Source organism: Armigeres subalbatus, chromosome 2 (assembly GCF_024139115.2).
Source record: "Armigeres subalbatus isolate Guangzhou_Male chromosome 2, GZ_Asu_2, whole genome shotgun sequence".
Taxonomy (NCBI): domain Eukaryota; kingdom Metazoa; phylum Arthropoda; class Insecta; order Diptera; family Culicidae; genus Armigeres; species Armigeres subalbatus.
The window spans coordinates 226,287,488-226,307,902 of NC_085140.1; the positions used below are offsets into that span (position 1 = coordinate 226,287,488).

At 40.1% G+C, this 20,415-nt stretch overlaps 2 protein-coding genes across 3 annotated transcripts in view; one reads left to right on the forward strand and one right to left on the reverse strand.

Moving 5' to 3' along the window:
- Positions 1-9,976, forward strand: part of LOC134211788 (diuretic hormone class 2) — a 106,005-nt gene extending 96,029 nt beyond the window's left edge. The window contains exons 4-5 of the mRNA XM_062689009.1: positions 3,507-3,550; positions 9,297-9,976. Coding sequence (XP_062544993.1) covers positions 3,507-3,550; positions 9,297-9,397 — 145 coding nt within the window. The 3' untranslated portion in view covers positions 9,398-9,976. The remainder of the gene's footprint in view (positions 1-3,506; positions 3,551-9,296) is intronic.
- Positions 9,977-10,697: 721 nt separating this feature from the next.
- Positions 10,698-20,415, reverse strand: part of LOC134211786 (remodeling and spacing factor 1) — a 36,893-nt gene continuing 27,175 nt past the window's right edge. For both annotated transcript variants that reach the window (XM_062689008.1, XM_062689007.1), the window contains one exon: positions 10,698-10,919. In XM_062689008.1, the coding sequence (XP_062544992.1) occupies positions 10,864-10,919 (56 nt within the window). In that variant the 3' untranslated portion in view covers positions 10,698-10,863. The remainder of the gene's footprint in view (positions 10,920-20,415) is intronic.

Below are 20,415 nucleotides of genomic sequence, written 5' to 3' on the forward strand. Positions count from 1 at the left end.
GGCATGGAGGGCGCCAAGGGTTCAAAGTTTCCCCTAGACACTGGGTACTTCAAGTTGATGAACGAGAGTCGAAGACTGAAGGACAACGTTGAGTACCATAAGCTGATCGGATCTCTTCTGTACCTAGCTACGAATGCGCCAAAGGAGATTGCGGCAAGCATGGGAATCCTGAGGCGCAAAGTAAGCTGCCCGACGGAGCTGGACTGGCTCGAAGCTAAAAGAATTGTGTGATATTTGATCAACACGATGGAATACGGGCTGAAGCTCGGTGGAGGAAGCTGCGAGAAGCTGCACTTGGTCGGTTATTGCGATGCTGACTGGGCCGGCGATGCCAGCGGTTACCTGTTTCAACTAGGAGGAGCAACGATTAGCTGGACCAGTCGGAAGCAAGGCAGCTTAACAACGTCGACCATGGAGGCCGAGTATGTAGCCTTGTCAGAGGCAACGCAACAAGCAATCTGGCTGCAACGACTGTTAGGCGAGCTGAACATGGAGCAGAACTGCGCAACCATCATCTAGGAAGACAATAAGGGACGTATGGACTTCGTGGCACTCGATCAATAGAAGCGCAGATCTAAGCACATTGACACCCGCTATCACTACGCCAAGGAGCGATTTACATCAGGAGAGATCGAGCTGCGTTATTGTACGTCTGAGGAAATGATCGCGGACGTCCTAACTAAACCGCTTGGGCCGTTGAAGATCAAAAAGTTTGCGTCAGAAATGGGCTTAGCACAGCCGCCGAACCGAGGAGGATATGAAAAAAGATTGGGCTACTTCACGAGAAGAAGTGTTGGTGTGTAGCGCCGATTCGTGAGTACGCCCTGAGCGAAACGTCGTCAAGAGAAATAAAAACAACCCTTGAGTTCAACCCTGTACTTTTACACTTGTCATTCTGAATTCGTCGCAATAAAACAAACACATTGTAATTTTTGAGTCCACAGTTATATTTCGTTTTTATTTCGCGCTTATTGTCACGTTTCCGGAGGATTTGTCCCGGTGTCCGCCCGTCTGTTCGCCCACAGGGAAGAGCAACTAATTTAGAATTTGGTTAGGTAAGCAGACACGTTCTCTTAGAACTCGTGTTGCTTCTGGAATGTGGTTCTCTTAGAACTGTACTTTCCAGTTGAAGTGGATTTTTTCTTGGAAGGATTCCTACTCCGATTGTTTAGCAATTTATACTTTGCGGTGTGTATGCGCCTTCTCTTAGAGTGGGCACAATACGTATTGTAAAAGTAAACTTGCCTACCAGGCGGCAATGCTTTAACTCGTATTTCGATTTAAGGATAGAGGAGAAAAAAGACACTTACCTTGTTATCATGTGCGGGTTTTTCTGGTGCTTATTCTTCTAGTCGTCGTATAAAGTGTACGGCGGAGGCTCAACTCTGGGTATTCTCTCAGGTTACGTCAGATGCCAACACTTGTCGATGGATGCCGGGGTTGCTGGCAGTATTTATGATATTGAAATGCTGATGCGGCATTGATGCTCCTCGTCGATGATTGGCTGGTGGGTCGATCGTCCGATATGTAGAAATGATGACTGCTGTCATTTATTGCTTATCTGGCTCTAATAGGAGGTCACTCATAGCTTTATAATAATCTCGCTTAACTTTTCCAAAGGACCTAAGTAATATTTTTTTCATGAATTAATTTGAATAGCGCAATCAACAGAACAACATGAAAGCTATTCATTGCAGTATTCATATTAATTCATGAAAAAAATGTTACTTAGGTCCTTTCGAAAGGTTAAGCGATATATATTTAAATAAATTGCTGTATGCATCATTTCTAGAGGACGGTCCTACATTTCGGCCTTTAGTAGGCACTGTTTAGATTAATGCTCAAGAACTATAATTTAATAACCTAACTACTCTATATACAAATGAAATTTAATAACCTAGTCTTACGCACCATCGCGAACCATATAAATACTAAATCATTTGTATGAAAAATCTTATATGGATGCTTACGTAATAAGTGTACGACCCCTTGATCATTTTACTGTTTTATGACAAGGGCCTGTTCAAATATTACGTAACGCGAAAAACGTTGTTTTTAAGAACCCCCCACCCCCTCGTAACAATCTGTAACACTTTTCAGAAGTACCCCCACCCCTATGCGTAACGCGTAACAAATGCTGTTTTTTGGGAAAAATCTAAATTTTGGTGCAACTTGAAGCACGACACAATAATTTAATTTTTTATATACTTGATGCTATTTTAAAGGTAATAAATATTTTTCAAAAAAATATTAATTAGTTTCTCTATTGTTACGCGTAACAAAACTTCGAGAGACCCCACCCCCCATATTTTGCGTAACAAACTGTAACAAAACATAAATCTCACCTCCCATTGCGCTACGTAATATTTGAACAGACTCTAAGGACTTCTTCCTTCAATCTATTACACTACACGGACAGATATTTAAACCCAAAATTTACGTAAAAAATACTTAGATGAGAATATCACATAAACTTTTACCCAAATTTTGGTAGTATTTTCTTTTTATTGTCAAAGATAAAGCACAGAGAACAGACATGGATCCTCGAACAAAATTTCAGTAAAAACGTGTGTAAAGATTTAAATCGCACCTCAGCGCCGCCAACGCAGGCTGCCCGACATAAAAACTCAATCTCACTAAGTGATGGCGTTGGCATTCACTACATAAACAATGTTGTGCTGCCACCTAGGAGCGATTCGGAATGAACACTAGCGCTAAAAAGTAAAACACGGCAAATTTTAATCATATTCATCAGCACACTAGCACCGCGCAACGGGGGTATAACGACATACTTCAAAATGACCAGTACAAACTTTTACACAAGCACGCGAATGAAGATGAACGTCTGTTCTCTGTGGATAAAGCGAGATGCATCAAACTCACCGGTACAGATCAGTACAATAACTCAAGATTTTAGTAAATTCAATAGTCTCAATTTTGTGTAGATTAAGGTCAACGTGGGGTAAATTAAACTCAGCTTTTGGTAAATTTTTTGCCCGTGCTCAAAGGCAAACTACCTAGCGCGGGAATAATCATTTTACTCAAAATTGAATAATGTGCCAGTACGGTTTGAGTGAAAACAACCCACTTAGGGTAGTTTTGGGCTTTCGTGTAGGAAATACAACACCTAGGTTTATTTTTACGCTGATTTTTAGTTGATCATGACCTCCAGTTGACATGACGAAACAAAAAATCATAAAAAATAAAAAAAGGTTATATTTAGAAAGTTGTAAAGGTTCAGGTTAACCTGTAAATTATTGTTTTTAAGCGCGTAAAAAGACCTAGGTGTTGGGCTTATTCTACGAGTCGAGTGACGTGAGGTGAGTCGATTTTCGCAATTCTCACGTGAGGTGACCATGTTATTCCAATGAGGCTATACGACTCTTCTCACGTCATTCGAGCAATCTCACGTCACTCCACTCGTAGAATAAGCCCATGTATGTATATTGTACATGCATTGCATATACATTAACAAATTCTTCTAATAATTTCCATTTATTTTATAGCTCCAAGCGTACTGTAGACTTCGGATTGTCCAGAGGTTATTCAGGTTAGTATTAATAGAATTCACCCGCTTTTATTATAGTTACAGGGTAAAAATCCTTAATTCATAGCAATAAATCGGAAAAAAAAGTTTCATTAGTTTAGTTTATTTAATTCATCAACCGTCATCAATCATTATACATCGTCATACATACATTATACATACATACAGTTTTTTGACATCCTCCGGCGTCGAGGGTGGTCTACCAGTTCCGGCGAAGGAAACTTCCTCACTAATGGTGCCCCCAGGGATGTTATCGATCATTTAGTAATCTGCGTTCGATCATTAAGTAGTTTGTAATTAACTCATTCCAAAAGCTGCATTTGAAAATGTGTTGTATGGTGGACTTCTAGTATGAAGCTTTTTCAACAACTCTGCCTAATGGTTCGTTGTTATAATTCAACTAATAACGGAGTTATAGCGCTAGTTGCAGTAACTTAAACTAAATGATTGGTTTTTTGGTGCCCCTATTACCAGCGGCTATCGCAGGGGACGCTTTCGCGCATTGCGCCGACTTTGTCTTCGGGTTGCAGAGGTGGTCCGACTTCCATCTTCATTCTTCAGCAGGTTGACTGATCGAGTGCCGAAATCGGTCCGATGATTCCGGTTGGCAGAAGACTTCCGGTTCACCGGCGCCCAAACGACCCGTGGTCAAACACTGCTCACTATGCTGGATTTTCCTCCAAACCGACGCTTATTTGCTGGTCCCTTCTCCATCTACGCTGCAGCTCTGACAGTATTTGCCTCACGACACTGCTTACCGCATTCCACGTATCTTCATCGTGACACATTCGCTCTGCGATGTTGTCCACGCTTAGGGCAGGCATTCCATAACACGTGCTCTGGAGTCTCCTCTACGTTGATACACGCCGGGCAGAATGGCGATGACGCATGGCCACACCGGTACAGATATTGGCGGAAACAATCGTGTCCAGATAGGAACTGAGCGAGGTGAAAGTTCACCTCTCCCTTCACCCACGTCGACACATTGGGGATGAGCCGGTGGGTCTACCATCCACTATCTGTATTGTCCCACTCCTGCTGCCATTTCACCATATAGTCCAGTCTCACCGTCTCCCTCACATTTCTAGTACTTCTCCGTTGGTAGCACTCTATAACCTCTGCTAAGGTTATGGAGATTGGAATCATCCCTGCGATAACGCAAACTGCCTCTGAAGAAATGATTCGGTACGCACTCGCCACTCGAATGGCCATTATACGAAACACGCTATTCAACTTCCCGCGATTACGTTTCGTCTTGAGCGCAGCTCCCCAGGCTGGAACGCCGTACCTAAGTATTGAGGATGATACGGTCGCCAGAAGACGCCTACTGCTTCCTTTCAGTCCGCCGACGTTTGGCATGATTCTGCAAGCGCAGTGACCATCTTAGCCGCCTTCTCGCAGGAATAGTCGACATGGGTGTTGAAATTCAAACGGTCGTCGATTATCACTCCTAGATGTCTCAAAGCCCGCACAGATGATATGTCGTGCTCTCCGACGATAATCTGCATTCGCTGTATGATTCGGCAGTTGCTGACCAGCATCACTTCTGTTTTGTGGTGAGCAAGCTGCAGCTTGACTCCATTCATTCAGTTTTCAACTGCGTCGGTCGTCTATACCACCAGCATATCTACACTGAGGATACTGGTCGTAAGAACATCATACGTTTCTCCTTTGAAATTTCACCACAAGAAAATGTATTGATATTCATACGATTCTCTAATGGAATGCATTTCATACGACAATCTTATGAAATATTTTCAGTTTGTTAAAAAAAAGTGTAACCCGGGTTCGAACCATGGACGTCGTGATAAGGAGGCGTGCGTTCACACCACACGCCCACCGACGCTTCGAGAAACTGTCTCGTTGGATACCCAATAAAGAGTTAGAATTGATCGAAAAAAGAACCTACGATTTTCATAGTTCAATTCGTATGAAACATTCTCATAAGTTTGGTCGTATGAAAATCTTACGGCCAGTATCCTCAGTGTACCTCTTCCAGCGACTCTCCGGTTATCGTTAGAACGACATCATTCGCGAATCCGACGATCTTCACGCCTTTGAGCAACTTCAGCTTTAGCACGTTCCACAGCATCGGGCAGAGTATGGAGCCTTGCGGAACGCCCGTCGTAACCCTAATCAACTTCTGCTCCAAATTCGTATCGTAGACCGGAATCCGGTTTTTAAAGTAGCTCCTAAAGATTCTACACAAAGCCAGGAACCCGCATTCCAGGCAGCGCTACGGCGATAGTCTCCCAGCTGGCACTGTTAAATGCATTTTTAACGTCAATCGTTACTACGGCGCAGAACCGATTGCCGCACCTCTTTTTCTTGGATGCTTTCTCTGCAACTTCAACGACCGCCTTAATTGCATCCACCGTCGATCTGTCTTTTCGGAAAACAAACTGCTTCTCCGACAAGCTGATCTCGCCCTCAGTGAACTGTGTCAGCCTATTAAGGATAATCCTTTCCAGAAGCTTCCCCAGTGTATCCAGCAGGCATATGGGCCTATACGAAGCTGGACTCCCCAACGGATTTCCTGGTTTCGACAGTAACACCAGTTTCTGACTCTTCCACTTTCGGAAAGTAGCCATTTGCTAGGCATTTCTGCAGATGAACAAATCTGGAAACGCCAATATCGCAGTTTTTAGAGCCACGTTTGGATTCCAAACTTTGGAATTCCATCCGGACCCCGAGCTTTCTTCATCTTCAGACCTTTCACCACTGATGACAGCTCGTCGTTGGAGACTTGCATACCTGCAATGGTGACTCGGCCTTCATCTTCGTACGGTGTAGGCGGCCACATCGTAGAATCATGCTGCGGGAAAAGACCGTCCACGATGATCTTCAGCTTGTCCGGACACATCTCCGCTGGCGTCGCTGGACCCTTGATTTTCGTTATTGCCACACGATAAGCATTGCCCCGAGGATCAGCGTCAGCTTCTTGGCACAACTGCTTGAAGCAGTTGGACTTGCTGACTTTGATCTCCCGTTTGAAAGACGCCAGACCTTTTCAGCCCTTGCCCTCTGAAAACGTCTCCTGGCCCTGAGACAGGCAGCACGAAGATTTCTGAGATTCGTTCCACCAGTAATTTGAGCGTCAGCTGTCCAATGGCCCCAGTTTCCTTGGCATCGACGCATCGCAAGCCCTCGTTTCCGTCAGTTCATCTGCTTCCAGATTTGTTGCGCCGCTGGCAACTCGAAGTGCTTCGATGAAAAGCTCCTTGTCAAAGTCCTTCGTCTTCCATCTTCGCCCGGCAGTCCTTATCCCTCTCCGCGTCGTCGGTAGCCGTGTTCCAACACTATACCGGATAACTTGGTGATCGCTATGAATGTAGTCCTCACAAACTCTCCAGGTCATGTTTTTCACCAGCGACGGGCTGCAAAACGTCACGGCAATATTGGAATCCCTGCTGTTTCTGCGAAATGTACTAACGGTACCTTCATGCTCCAGCAAACTGTAACTTCTGGCGTTGGTTAGCCTGCTTCCCCATTCCACTGCCTAATCATTGAAGTCGCCTCCGATGATTACGGGTTTAAGGCCGATAAGCTTCTCCGTGAGTGCATCCAGCATCTGGTTATACTGCTCTAAAGTCCACCTTGGGGTGCGTAGCAGCTACACACGAAGATCCCGTTGATTTTGGCGACAACAAAACCTTCGTTAGAGCTATCTACCACTTCTTGAATAGGGAATTTTCCCATTACTTGGATAGCCGCAATCCCCGATGAATCCGCCACCCAGTTGCCGTTATTTGAAGGGATTCGATAAGGCTCAGCAATAATTGCCACGTCGCACATTGCTTCTGTTGTCGACTGCCACAACAGTTGTTGTGCGGAGTCGCAATGATTGAGATTCAACTGGATGATCTCCTTTAATCCCGGCCTGCCATCGCCTTCTTGTAAGCAGGGCATTGGAAGCCACCCGTCATATGGTCGTTTCCATCTTCCGGTTTGCAGAGTAGGCATCTCGGTTGCTTCGTACAGTCCCTATCAACGTGTCCTTCTTCGCCACATTTTCTTCATAGACCGGATCTGTCCGGACCTTTGGTGTCTAAACGCCATGCAGTTGAAGCATCGCTCCATCTTTTTGGTTACCCGCGGAGTGAGTCTCAACGGGCACACCGACCATCCGACTTTCACCTTGTCCACACACTTAATTTTTTTTACCGGGATCTCAGCAAAATGTTGAACTTTTACCGAGAATCGCACAGCCGTGCCCCAGCAAACATGTTTTTTGCCGAGATTTCTGTCAATAATTTGCCGAAAATCAGCTAACAAACGCTATTTTTGCCGGAATATCAGTTATTTATTTTGCTGGCGCACGGCTGTGCGGATTTTTGCCGAGCTGCAGAAATAAAAACTGAGTGTGCACCTCCACCATCTTGTTGGCAGCAACTGCTGGTAATCGTATCGCTGCTTCACCTTCTGCTTCTTTCTTTTCTCTCGCTGCCTTTCCACGGTTTGCCAATCACCGTTCTTGAGTTCTTCTTTAGTACGCTAGCACAATCGTGCACATTCCGCTGCTTCTTCTTCCTGCTCTCCTGGCGAGTCCCTGCTTCGCTTCTCCGTGCGAATATTTTGGATGCTCATTGGTGTCTGCTGTATGCTCCGCTTTCTCTCTCAGCGTTTTTTAAGCTCTTCTTTTGAGCGCGTTCTTTTCGTGCTCGGCAGCTGTAACGGAGGATTTGGTGCTCGTCACTAGAACCTTTATCTTAGTGTGGACATTGTTTTTGTCCTTCACGAAGTCATAAAGCTCGTTGACTCGCTTCCGCACCTCCATCAGGTTGGACCTACCAAGTTGAAGTTCCTCCTGAATAACACTGCATGCCGATTTTGGTGTGGACACCCTATTCTCGGATCCTAGCTCCTGTTGGCCTGCCTGGTTCTCAGAAGTCTTGGTCAAACTGCTGGTACTTGCTACTGCTGCCTGCGTCATCACTGGAGATCGCTGCAGCTTCCCACTTTTTGCAAAAACATTCGCTCCGCCTGTTCCTTCGTTGTTTTTTTGTATTCTTTTCCATGTTAAAAGGGTCCCCCCTCCGGGCCGTTATCTCTACCTGTTGTAGATGCCTTTTGTGATCCCTTGGGTAAACAGTGAGGTCCATGCAAGGGTTGACTCCTTATAGCACCGTGTTCAGAGCCGGATCGGCGTAAATCAGGAATGGTGCATCTGAACCTATTACCCACCGGTATAAATGGCAAGTTAGCGTTGCCGGAGGCCTGCCAGGTTGTTTACCAGGACAGAGGCAGTCGAACCATTAGCCTGCCTGCCATTTCAAAAAGATGTCACTCTTTTTTACTCAGGGCACATAATAGCTCGACTGTCAGCCCATATACGCTTGCTACCCACTGTGTGTGTATGTGTGTGTGTGTGTTTTTTTTTCTTCCTAAGCAATGCAGACATCCTGGGTTGTCCAGGAAGTGCGGGGTTAGGGACCACCTCCAACAGCAAACGAGGGAGGCAGGACTACATCCCCGACCCGCTAAACCGTTTCCATTGCTGGGGACCCCTTTCCGTCCTCGGGCTCGGAACCCGCCCGGTTGACCGACGCCGCGAAAGCGACGATACCATGTTGTTCTTCGCGCGGCCACTCATAGAGTTATTAGAAGTTGAAACGAACTCAATTAAATTTCTTATCGTTCACGGCATATAAAAGCAGACTCATAGAAACCATTCAATGTTGTTTACTTCATATCATCAAATACCTACTAACAATGTTTAACATAAATGATTTTAATTTTTATTTTAAAGGAGCACAAGAGGCTAAACACAGAATGGCGATGGCCGTTGCTAACTTTGCAGGCGGCCCGGGGCGAAAACGTAGAGTGGATAGCAGAAATACAGAAGACTAAAACTCTGGTGATTAATATAAGTATTGATTTCACATAGCTTGAATCCACGATCTCAAGATTACCTGTAAAACATAACAAAACAAATTTTTTGATGTCTTCCTATGAAAAGTGCAACACCCAACATATAGGCCTGGTTGCTCAATTAATCTAGAAGCAGTTTAAAACATAGCTCGATGAAGATGTTACAAAATGGTAATGCAACATGAATTTATTGACTTTTTGTTTACTTTAATAAAGTTCATAAACTTTATTAAAGTAAACAAAAAAGGAGATACCTGATCAACAGATAATCACAATAAAAGTTATGTAGGACATTCAAGTATAATTGTAAATCGTGGTCAAAATATGTGGGATCGATATAAACTAAGTGCAAATATACAAACCCCAAAAACGCAATAACTTGTTGCAATGAACGGAATCTTTGAACATTTTGTCATTTTGTACAATATTAGCAATTCAAAATAATAGCAATAATATATGTTGACTACAATCGCAGCAATAGGTTTAATTATTTTTATATATGTATAATATTGAACTCTGAGAAATAAAATGTCTGATACTTGTATAACCCATGTATATTCATTACTCCGAACCTCCCATAAATGCTTACAACTTTATTGTCTATATTTGCTTGGAAATAGTCAACAACTTTGAGTTTCCCATTATGGGGGAGGTTCCTTCACCAGTGCTGCCACCTGGAAAAGTTAAGAGAAAAAGTTGAACCATAGAAGTTTGACATGGCATGGTATAGAAAATGAGAATTAAAATGTCTCTAGAACGTTAAAGAATTTTTTTTATCAAACAATTTTAAGTTTGTGGGGTTAGAAATTCAACAATCTTAATCATTAACTGCTTATTCGAAAAAAAATATAAAAATCGAGATATCATGTCTATTTTGTGTGCTTTTAAAATTCTAACCCCGTAAAGCAAGATTTTGTTGAGAAACGTCCTTAATTTTTGTTTTATAACAAAAATATACTTCATTTCCTATACCACACCGTGTGAAATTTCAATGATTCTACTTTTTCTCTCGATGACAGCTGTGGTCTTCTCCTCCCCTATACTGTGGATAAACAACAGTAAAGCGCATGCAACGATTGGATAAATCAAGCATCTGACAAACTCGTTTCGTGAACTCTTATCAATACTATTAGCTTGGAAAAAGAAGTCTTATCTTTCGGCCAAAGAAATGCCTCAACGGTATGGCTATATTGTTGTAGACATTCCAACCAGCGCCATACGAAATTTTACAAAAAGTTTCTACAAGATGGCTAATCGGTAAAAACTAATTGTGACTCACCCAAAAATGGTATCCGAACCGCAATTTGCCTGCGTCTGACCTTGGCCAAGCGTGAAATTTGCCTGCACCCAAATTCTCTCGATGCAATCGATTAAACGTGCTCACTATTGTTGGGCCAACTCCTTGAAGATCGTGGGTGCCGTTTCACTATGATCCACCGAAAGGCTCAAATTGGCGTGGAGTGGGAATACCGGCCAAACCAAACAATGCCCTGATGAATGCCTTCAAAAAAGAAAAAAAAAATAACACTCGATTAGAAAATCGCCGCTATGCTATTCACTAAGGAATTGTCTTCAATCACACGCCGTTTTATCAAAAGCTTCAATGGCTTCTATAAAACTATTGTGAGAATCACAATAGATATTGAATAAACAATGCCTGCCGCTGACAATATATCTTTCCATGCGCGACACGCGAGTTTCACAAATGGTTGTTATTTAGCACTTTCTTTTTTTTTTTTTTTTTGAAGTTTACTGGCGGGACTCTGAATAGAGTAGAAACCTCTGCACCAGGCCTTTGATGATACCGTTGCATAATTCCTTTCGAAGCAGTTTGCCAGCCGTACACGGAACATGTCGTCCAAGAAGACGCTGTTGCAACTGAATCAGAGGGAATTACGTTCATAAATAGTCAGACAGGTCTCATGCTAACTAACATCGTTATAGTTTAAAGTAATTTTTGTCATTTTCTTGTCAGAGTCAAACTATTTTGTCAGTTTTTATGCTATTTAGACGTCTATTGTCATTGTACGCGCTCGACCGAAGCAACTTTTCAACTCACATGGAACATGTTGCCCAATGCTTCATCGAAGAAACTGAGTCGGAAGTTTTTTTTATCAAGTATAAGAAAGTGTTCAATCCCCGATTTATAAAAAATGACAAGTTAATAACTTTTGAAGCAGTTTTCCAGCCGTACAAGGATCATGTCGTCCATTAAGACACTGTTGAACTGGCTCAAAAGACATTACATTTACAACTCTAATAGATATTCTCTCCCATTATCTCATTCCTAATCATATAGAATTTTTTTAAATCTTTTGTTTATTTTGGAGGCTCAATTGCCGAATCATATAGATTGGTCTGTACGATGTCATTTTTGTCTTTATGGTCAGAAGGTATGAAGTATGCGTTCCTTGAATTACTTTGTTTGCCTAAGTTATTGGTTCATCCTGTGTCAATACTATCAAACACAATGTAAGTTATGTCTTGTAAAAGTGGAAACTGTTCGTGCATTTAGTCTATTTTTTTGTTATTCCTTTGTCAAGGTATTACTATTATTATGTTCTAATAAGTAGCTTGATCGTTTCCAAACTAACTGTCATTATCTATCATGTACTAATGATCAGTTATGAGTCAGCTATAGGATTCACTTTTCGGTGGCAAAGTAAAGCTTCATCACGCCTATTCCCTACTATTAGTAAAAATTATCGTGAATGAAGCCGGCATAAGATTGTTCATATACCATCATTATAATTTGCGGTATTTTTTATTATTGCTCTTCGAAGTGAGTCATAACAAAATAAAACTGGCACCACGTTCCTAGTTTTGAAAAAATTTCTACTCAGTGAATCCAGCAGTCGATTCCCTACGAATATCTTGAATACTTAGTTTTTTTTTTTAATAAATGCCTAGCTAGCTAAATGTAAGCGTGGCTACGAGTCGTCGTCACATGGAACGCATCAGAAAAGTATTGCCGAAAAGAAGAGAACTCACATCATTATCACTGATGAAAAAGGCCTCTGCATGACTGCACTACCATTCAAGGCTCCAAGACACGAGATCCGTTGGATCACATGCAAATGCCGTAAATTAGTGCGTCAATGCCAGATATGTAACGCGGCACCAAATAAAAATAGTCAACATGTGATACCACCACGACGGGTTTTCCACGAAAGGCTGAATCACATAAGGCTAAAAACTCGTAAGGCTGAACACGAAAGGCTGAAAAGTAAAAATCTCACATAAGGCTGAAATAACAAAAGGCTGAAACTCGAAAGGCTGAAAAATCGTAAGAAATCAATATTAATGGAAGAATCCCCATTTGACGTTAATAGGAGCACAAACTAAAATGATCCGCAACCTTCTTGCGACTTCTTTCTGTCTTGCAATTTTTATACGGAATTCTTATTTTTTAGTCTATACTGCTCAAAATTTTTTTGAAGTAACATAGAAAGGAACAAGACTTTATTGTTCTTGGTTCTTGTATTTGGTTTTTGATTCTTGTCAAAATTACTGTCTTGCTTTTTATTCTTTATTATTTTTTATTCTTTATTCTTCTCTCTTCTTCCTTCTTCTCTCTTCTTCCTTCTTCTCTCTTCTTCCTTCTTCTTTTTCCTTCTTTATTCTTATTTCCTTCTCCCTTTTTTCTTCTTCCTTCTTTTTTATTCCATTTTTTCTTCCTTTTTCCTTCTTTCTTCTCAAACTCTTCCTAATTCCTTCTTCCTGTTTCTTTCTTCCTTTTCGTTCTACCTTCTTTCTTCTTAGTTCTTGCTCCATAGTTCTTCCTTTTTAAATCCTCCTTCCTTGTTCCTATTCCCTTCTTTTTTTTTCTTCTGCCTTCTTTGTTCCTTCTTTCTTCTTCATACTTCTTTTTTCTGGTTTCTTCTTCCTTAATTTTCCTTTGTTCTTCTTCCTTCTCCATTCGTTCCTTTCGCTTTCTTATTTCTTCCTTCATCCGTTTCCTTGTTTTTTTCTTCTTTATTCTACCTTCTTCCTTCTTCTTTCTTCCTTCTTTCAACCTTTTTTCTTGTTCTTAAATTCGTCCTTTCTTCTTCTTTATTTTCTCCCTCGTCCCTTGTTTCTTCATCTTCTTTTGTCTTGTTTTCTTCATTTTATTTCTTTTTTCCCTTCTTCCTTCTTCTTTATTTTACCTTCTTCCTTTTATTTTATCTTCATTCTTGTTCCTTCTTCTTTCTTCCTTCTTCATTCTTCCATTTTATCCTTTCTTCTTCTGTCTTCCTTCCACTCTCTTGTTTCATCATTAATCCTTCTTCCATTTTTATCTTACTTTTTCCTTCTTCCTTCTTCTATGTTCTTTCATATTTTTTCTTTCTCCCTTCTTCCGTCTTCCTCCTTCTTCATTCCTCCTTCCTTCTCCTCTGTGCATTTTTTATTATTTATTCTTTATCCTTTATTCTTTAATCTTTATTATTTATTCTTCATTTTTTATTCTTTATTATTTTTTCTTTATTCTTTATTCTTTTCTCTTTATTTTGTATTCTTTATTCTTTATTCTTCATTATTTATTCTTTATTATTTATTATTTATTCTTTATTCTTTATTTTTTTATTCTTTAGTCTTTATTTTTTATTCATCATTCTGTACTCTTTATTTACTATCCAACCCTTGATTCAACTACTCAACAAAGTTGTACAACATATCGTATGGTTGAGATTCATTTCAGCCTTTCGATACATTTCAGCCTTCTGATACTTTCAGCCTTTAGGGATTTCAGCCTTTTGAGTTCAGCCTTATGTGTTTCAGCCTTTCGTAGGACACCCACCACGACAGGATATGCCTTTGGTTGCCATATCAGTGCTAATGGCGGAAGCCGACCCACCGCGGCAAGGTAACATATCCGAGGGGAAGGGTTGTTATTTAGCACTTTCTGCACCTTTATTAACCGATAAATATTATCAATTCAGTAGAAAACCGAATTATAGCCGCTAACAAAGTTGGATTGTGAGTAGAGACGTCCACCCTAGTTTTCAAAGCGCAAAGAGTAAAAACTGTTTCTGAACTGATTCTATGCGGTTTAGGGTAAGACGGTATAATATGCCCCCCCTAAGGCAACTCCTTGATAACTTTTTACTTTTCAACGGAATTTATGCAAACTTTGTGTTATTTGGTAGTCCAGGAAGTCGCAAATGCATTGACCGTGAGTAGTCATATAAAAATATTTCAGTTAACACGTGATAAAGCTTTTTTGAAAAGTCGTGAAAAAATGAATTTTAAAAAGTGCCTGGGCAGTATGCCCCACCTCAACCAAAGACGTTTAATTGCCCTTCATTAGTATTTTATCATTCTCATAATAAAAAGGCTACAAATCCTTATGCGCTTGACATTAAAAAACCAACATAGGTCCATTCAAGCAGGTGTGAATTACATTTCAATATTTTCCATACAATTTGGAAGCAACTGCTGCAAGCTCGCTCCGCTTGTGTACAGTTGGTAAGGGCATATCGTCCTGCCTACACTGGGGCGTTTTGGCCAGTGAAACATGTTTTCGAAAATCGTTACATTTTTGAAGATGGAAGCAATTTTATATCATATTAACCACTGAGAAAAGTAATTTTGTTGCCCAACTGAGGGTTCCAGTGCAAGTTTTTTGGACAGTATGCCAGAGTCGCTCCAGAATGTTTAGCAAACAAACATGAAAAGTTACATCAAAACTGTAACTTTTTGTATTTTGCTATTATTTTCATTGTGTAATACAAAAATACTTCCACATTCACATAGTATGATGGGTTTACAAATACTTATAGGTACCAACTGTTTTTGACCCTTAATTAGTTATAGTTTTCTAGAAATCAAAGGGGGGCGTTTTGGCCAGGTGGGGCGCATTATACCGTCTTACCCTACATGTGTATCTCGATACGGAGCCCAAACCATAATGCAGTATTCTAAATGAGGCCTAACATGTGCAACGTACAAAGTTTTGATTGTGTAAGGATCATTGAAATTATAACTGAATCTTTTGATAAAACTAAGGATCTTGCTTGCTTTATAAATAATGATTATAGTGATCTATGAACCTTAATTTGGAGTCCAGAATGATACCTAAATCTCTAATTAGTTTGCATCTTTCTGGCCTATGTACATTTGCTCTTGTGCTGTCTAGCCAAAAGATGAATTTGTTCAACTTTTTTTCGTTGAAGTGAGTTGAATGATTGACTTTAGATTAGACGTTCGATTCCAGCAAAACAGTTTGCTAGTTTTAAAACAGCAATAGATTTGTTTGATGAAATCCAGCAATCGTTTGAATGATTTGCTGAAAATCAGCAAAAGCAATGTTATTGCTGGAAATCTAACAACACCCTTAATGCAACGTACACACCAGCCAAGCAGTTTGACGAACATTGACTCCGCCCCCAAGAAAACGCTTCGGTTGCTGCTTTGTTTGAACGTGTGTGAAGTTGTTCGAACAACCATTTGACAGTTGTCGGCTCGGTTGGAAAAAAATAAAACGGTTTGATTTTGGTTTGAGTTGTCGGGGGTGGAGTCAAGGCTCGCCGAACATGTTTGAGCATTTGTAGTGAAGTTGCTCAAACCCCCATATATTGTTTGATGGTTGGTGCTCAAGTTGACGCTTCGGTCGTTCGTGTGTGCTATTGTAGGTCGAATAAATTGATTGTTCGTGCCACTGTTGGTAAAACTTGATGGATGTTTGAATAAACGAGAACGAGAGGTGGAGTCAATGTTGGTCAAACTGCTTGACCGTGTGTACGTTCCATAACCAGTAGGGTGGTTCATAAAATCGATTTTGCTCCACAGTGCTCATCTGATTCTGTATCATGTTCTGAGTGTCCTCTAAAAATTTGAGCTCATTTGAATTAAAACTGATTTAGCACAAGCCGTTTCAAGTTCTCATGCAAATTAGTATGGGGGATTTTTTTTATTATACTGATAATGACGGCTTCCCCATTAAGCGCAGGTTAAAAAAAAACCTACAAAGCTAGAAGGAATACTCAACAGCTTTCACCCAACGAAAACCGCATGGTGATCAATCGCCCCAATAATTAGTAATCGATTTTAAGGCACGTTGCGAATCTTTAATCATGATCGTTAAACTTCGTTGAGGGCATCACTGAAACGTGCAATGCAACATAGTAGCCTGTATTTGTGTGTGTTATATTTCGCGCCACGAGCAGCAATGTTGCCTGTTGAGGAGTTACACAATTAGCTCCAGAAAACCACGGTATAGATTAAATTCGATTACTAAGGGTCTGTCTCATTTGGAGAATTAAACTTAAAAGTGACAGTTCGAGAATTAGAAAATCACCCGGCCATAAGAATGGCTGGTGCTACCCAGCAATTCCAATAAGACATCGATGCAAAATTATTCGATATCTGTCAAAAGTAATCTTGCTCTGCGAGCAGGGTTATTCGGTAATTATTGAAATGTCACTTTAAAGTTTAATTTCAGTTTAATTCTCCAAATGAGACAGACCCTAATTATTGGAACGATTTATTAAGATGCGGTTTCCGCTGAGTGAAAGCTCTTGAGGTCTGTCTCATTTGGAGAATTAAACTTAAAAGTGACAGTTCGAAAATTAAAAAATCACCCCGTTATAATAATGGCTGGTGCTACCCGGCAATTCCAATAGGACATCGATGGAAAATGATTCGATATCTGTCAAAAGTAATCTTACTCTGTGAGCAGGGTTATTTGATAATTATTGAAATGTCACTTTTAAGTTTAATTTCAGTTTAATTATCCAATTGAGACAGACCCTGAGTATTCCTTTTAGCTATGTAGGTTTTCTTTTTTCCTGCGCTTAATGAGGAAACATCATTATCAGTATAATGAAAAAAAAAAATCCCGTAGGGGAAACTGGACACACATGATCCCCGGGGACACATGATCCCCCCCCCCTGTTTTCTCGAGAACTAATCACATTTTTATACCAGTGATATGTTCAAACGAATCCGTTAGATAGAATATTGAATCTGAGTAACATTTGATCTTAGTTACTTTATGTATATGAGTTTTAGAGAGGTTTTATTATTTAAGCATTCTCAATCCTTTTTTTCTTCAAAGGAGAAAAGTTTAATAACTTTGAATATGTCCAACCAAAACGTACCAATTTTTTACTGGACAAAGTTTTATTATTGTAGAATTGAATAAATTCATTCAATTCACTATTGCTTGTTTTCCATTGAATGCAAAAACAAAACAAGTTAAATACTCAACATGGACACACTTGATCCCCCATAGTTTGGACACACTTGATCCCGATATTGCATATATTAAGGCGTTTGTTGTATACCATCGCATATTATTGTATTGTATGTAACTAATTAATCTGTTAAAATTCTTTTCTAGTTAAAAAGTATAAATAAATTGAATTTCTCTCTAATTTTGTCAATCAGACAATACACGCGCAATTTGAATTTCTCAATAGGCTCATTTCATTAACCAGATAAAAGTGTAGTTGCACATATGAACATACTTAGTTTTGATTAGTTTTATTAAATGCATTTTAACATTATTTTCAATGAAAAATAATGTGAATTAAGCTTTGAAAATACTCAACAAATCACAGGGCTTAAAATCAGTATTGTTCGATCTGGTATTAATTTTTTCCATTTGAACTAGGAGAAGTTTGCTTACAATCACCATTTATTTGTAAATCTTCTTAAATAATTTTTAATAATAGGCTCATTCAACATCTTTTGGTCAGTCGTTTAAGAGATTTCGCATTTGTGTCATAATAACAAGCACTACAAAAATGATGATGCGTGACAGTACCATATTGATGTATGAAGTCATCCTCCTGGTATGATCACGGTTGTGATATTGATTTCGATGTACCGTCGTCGGGAGAGGCAATGGGTCAAATAGGGATGAGAATGGGTCACTGTTTCAGCTACTTAGAATGCTTGTAGAAAAGATTGAATGCCTCTGAGGACAAGAAGACCAATATATATGGGGCCCCACACATGCTCCGACATGTTGTACAACCTTGACTCCACCCCCAGGAAACTCGGTTCGGTCGGAGTAAAGTCGGACCGTCTGTGGGCAAGTTGTACTATCCAACAGTCGTACAACTTGCCCACAGACGCCCGACTTTACTCCAACCAAACCAAACTTCCTGGGGGCGGAGTCAAAGTTGTACAACATGTTGGAGCGTGTGTGGGGCCCCTAAGAGACCTTTTTGAACAATTTTGCTCTACTACCTCTAGACTGCCGGCGAGAACGATGACCCATTCTCACCCCCAGACCCATTGTCACCCCCGATGGCGGTATCACACTCTTTTTTTATTGCTCCCAAACCAGGTACTCAGGGATATTTACCATTGGACATGGCATTTGCAGTGTGGCCCATTTTCAGAGATTTAAGGTGATTATAGAATGAAGCCCGTGGTGAATTTCAAATTCACCACACGTTTATTTACATACATTTCCAAAAGCCCAAATCAGGCGTAATAGTTTTCGTACAGTTCCCAAAATCAAATTATGATTGTTCAGCATAACTAAGCAAACGATCTACCATTATTTCAGCCTCATAGGCGTTATGGTTCTTACATCTCGTGCTCTTGAAAAAAATAATGGAAGCACGTGGTTTACAAAATGGCCGATTTCTGGCTTTATTGTATAATCACCTTAATAGAATAATTATATTCTAAAATTACAAAGATATATTTATGTATCGATCAACCATTTTTGGTATCATAACTGTATCAATCACAAAGAGAGATCCTCTTGGGAACATAATGGTTGTCGTGATATGACTATAGTTTTTCTGTCTTTTAGTGGAGTCTTTTAATGGAGTGAATGGTTTTCAGATAAATCATCATCACCATGCAAATTTTGTTGCTATAGCAGACATTCTATCTGTCACTATTACTCTATTGGAAACTAAAATACTTGCCTTGCCTTATACTAACAATATTTAATTTTCGCACGACTGATATTACGGCAGACTAGTAAGAATTGTTAGGATTTGAGGCTAGACCAATTCAATTTTTCATTAGACTTGGAAGAACCTAAACATGTTCAGCTCATAAAGGGATCAATTTCCCCCTATATGGGGATCAAGTCTCCCGCAAGTTTTGAAAATGCCAAATTTTCTATCTTTCGGCAAAATCAATTTTTTGGTAACTTTCATGAACAAATAATTGCTTCCAATGACGTTTTTGAATAGCTCATTAGATTCTTTATCAAGTCCATCAAGAAGCGTGCAAATCTGTGCATGTTACATCGAGAAATATCCTAAACAAAAAGTGGGGATCATGTGTGTCCAGTTTCCCCTACTAATTTGCATGCGAACTTCAAACGGCTGGTGCTAAATCAGTTTTAATCCAATGGGTCTGGGGTGAGAATGGGTCATCGCTCTCAACCGCAGGCTGGGGGTCGTAAAGCTAAATCGTTCAAAAAAATCTCTTATATCTTATAGTTTAGTCTTCTTGCCCTCAGATACATTCAATATATTCTACAAGCATTCTGAGTACGGTACTGAAATTCTAGTTTTTTATTAAACCAACGACGTTTGTCAGTAATGAATTCCCGAGTCTCAGTGAAAAAATATGTTGATTATTATGACGTTTACTTATTTTTACTAAACAAATCATTGAATTAGTAAATTGCTGAACAGAACAAAAAGTCGGTAGAAATTTAACTAACCTTTAAACAATACTAAACGCGGTTGTAGAGCTTCTCTTTCTTATTTCTACCTTTTGAACTGGTTGGGACATGCGTTTCCAAAAGTGAACTTTTTTGTGTTGTACAAAGCTCATGCACACATCGCACAGCTGCGTAAAACAAGTTGAAATGCATCATGAGAACCCGTGCCTCTGCCTTTGCTACTTTATCTGTCTTTCTGTTTTATCTGTCAAACTAAATGATGCGTTGTTTAGCGCATCTTTAGGCGAATCCAGCGCACTACTTCCGAAGTTGGGTTATTAGCCTGTATCTAATCTAATCTAATCTCATACTTGCGCAGCCAATACTTGAAAGCATCCTGGAAAATGACGGTTTCTAAATTCCGTCATTTTTC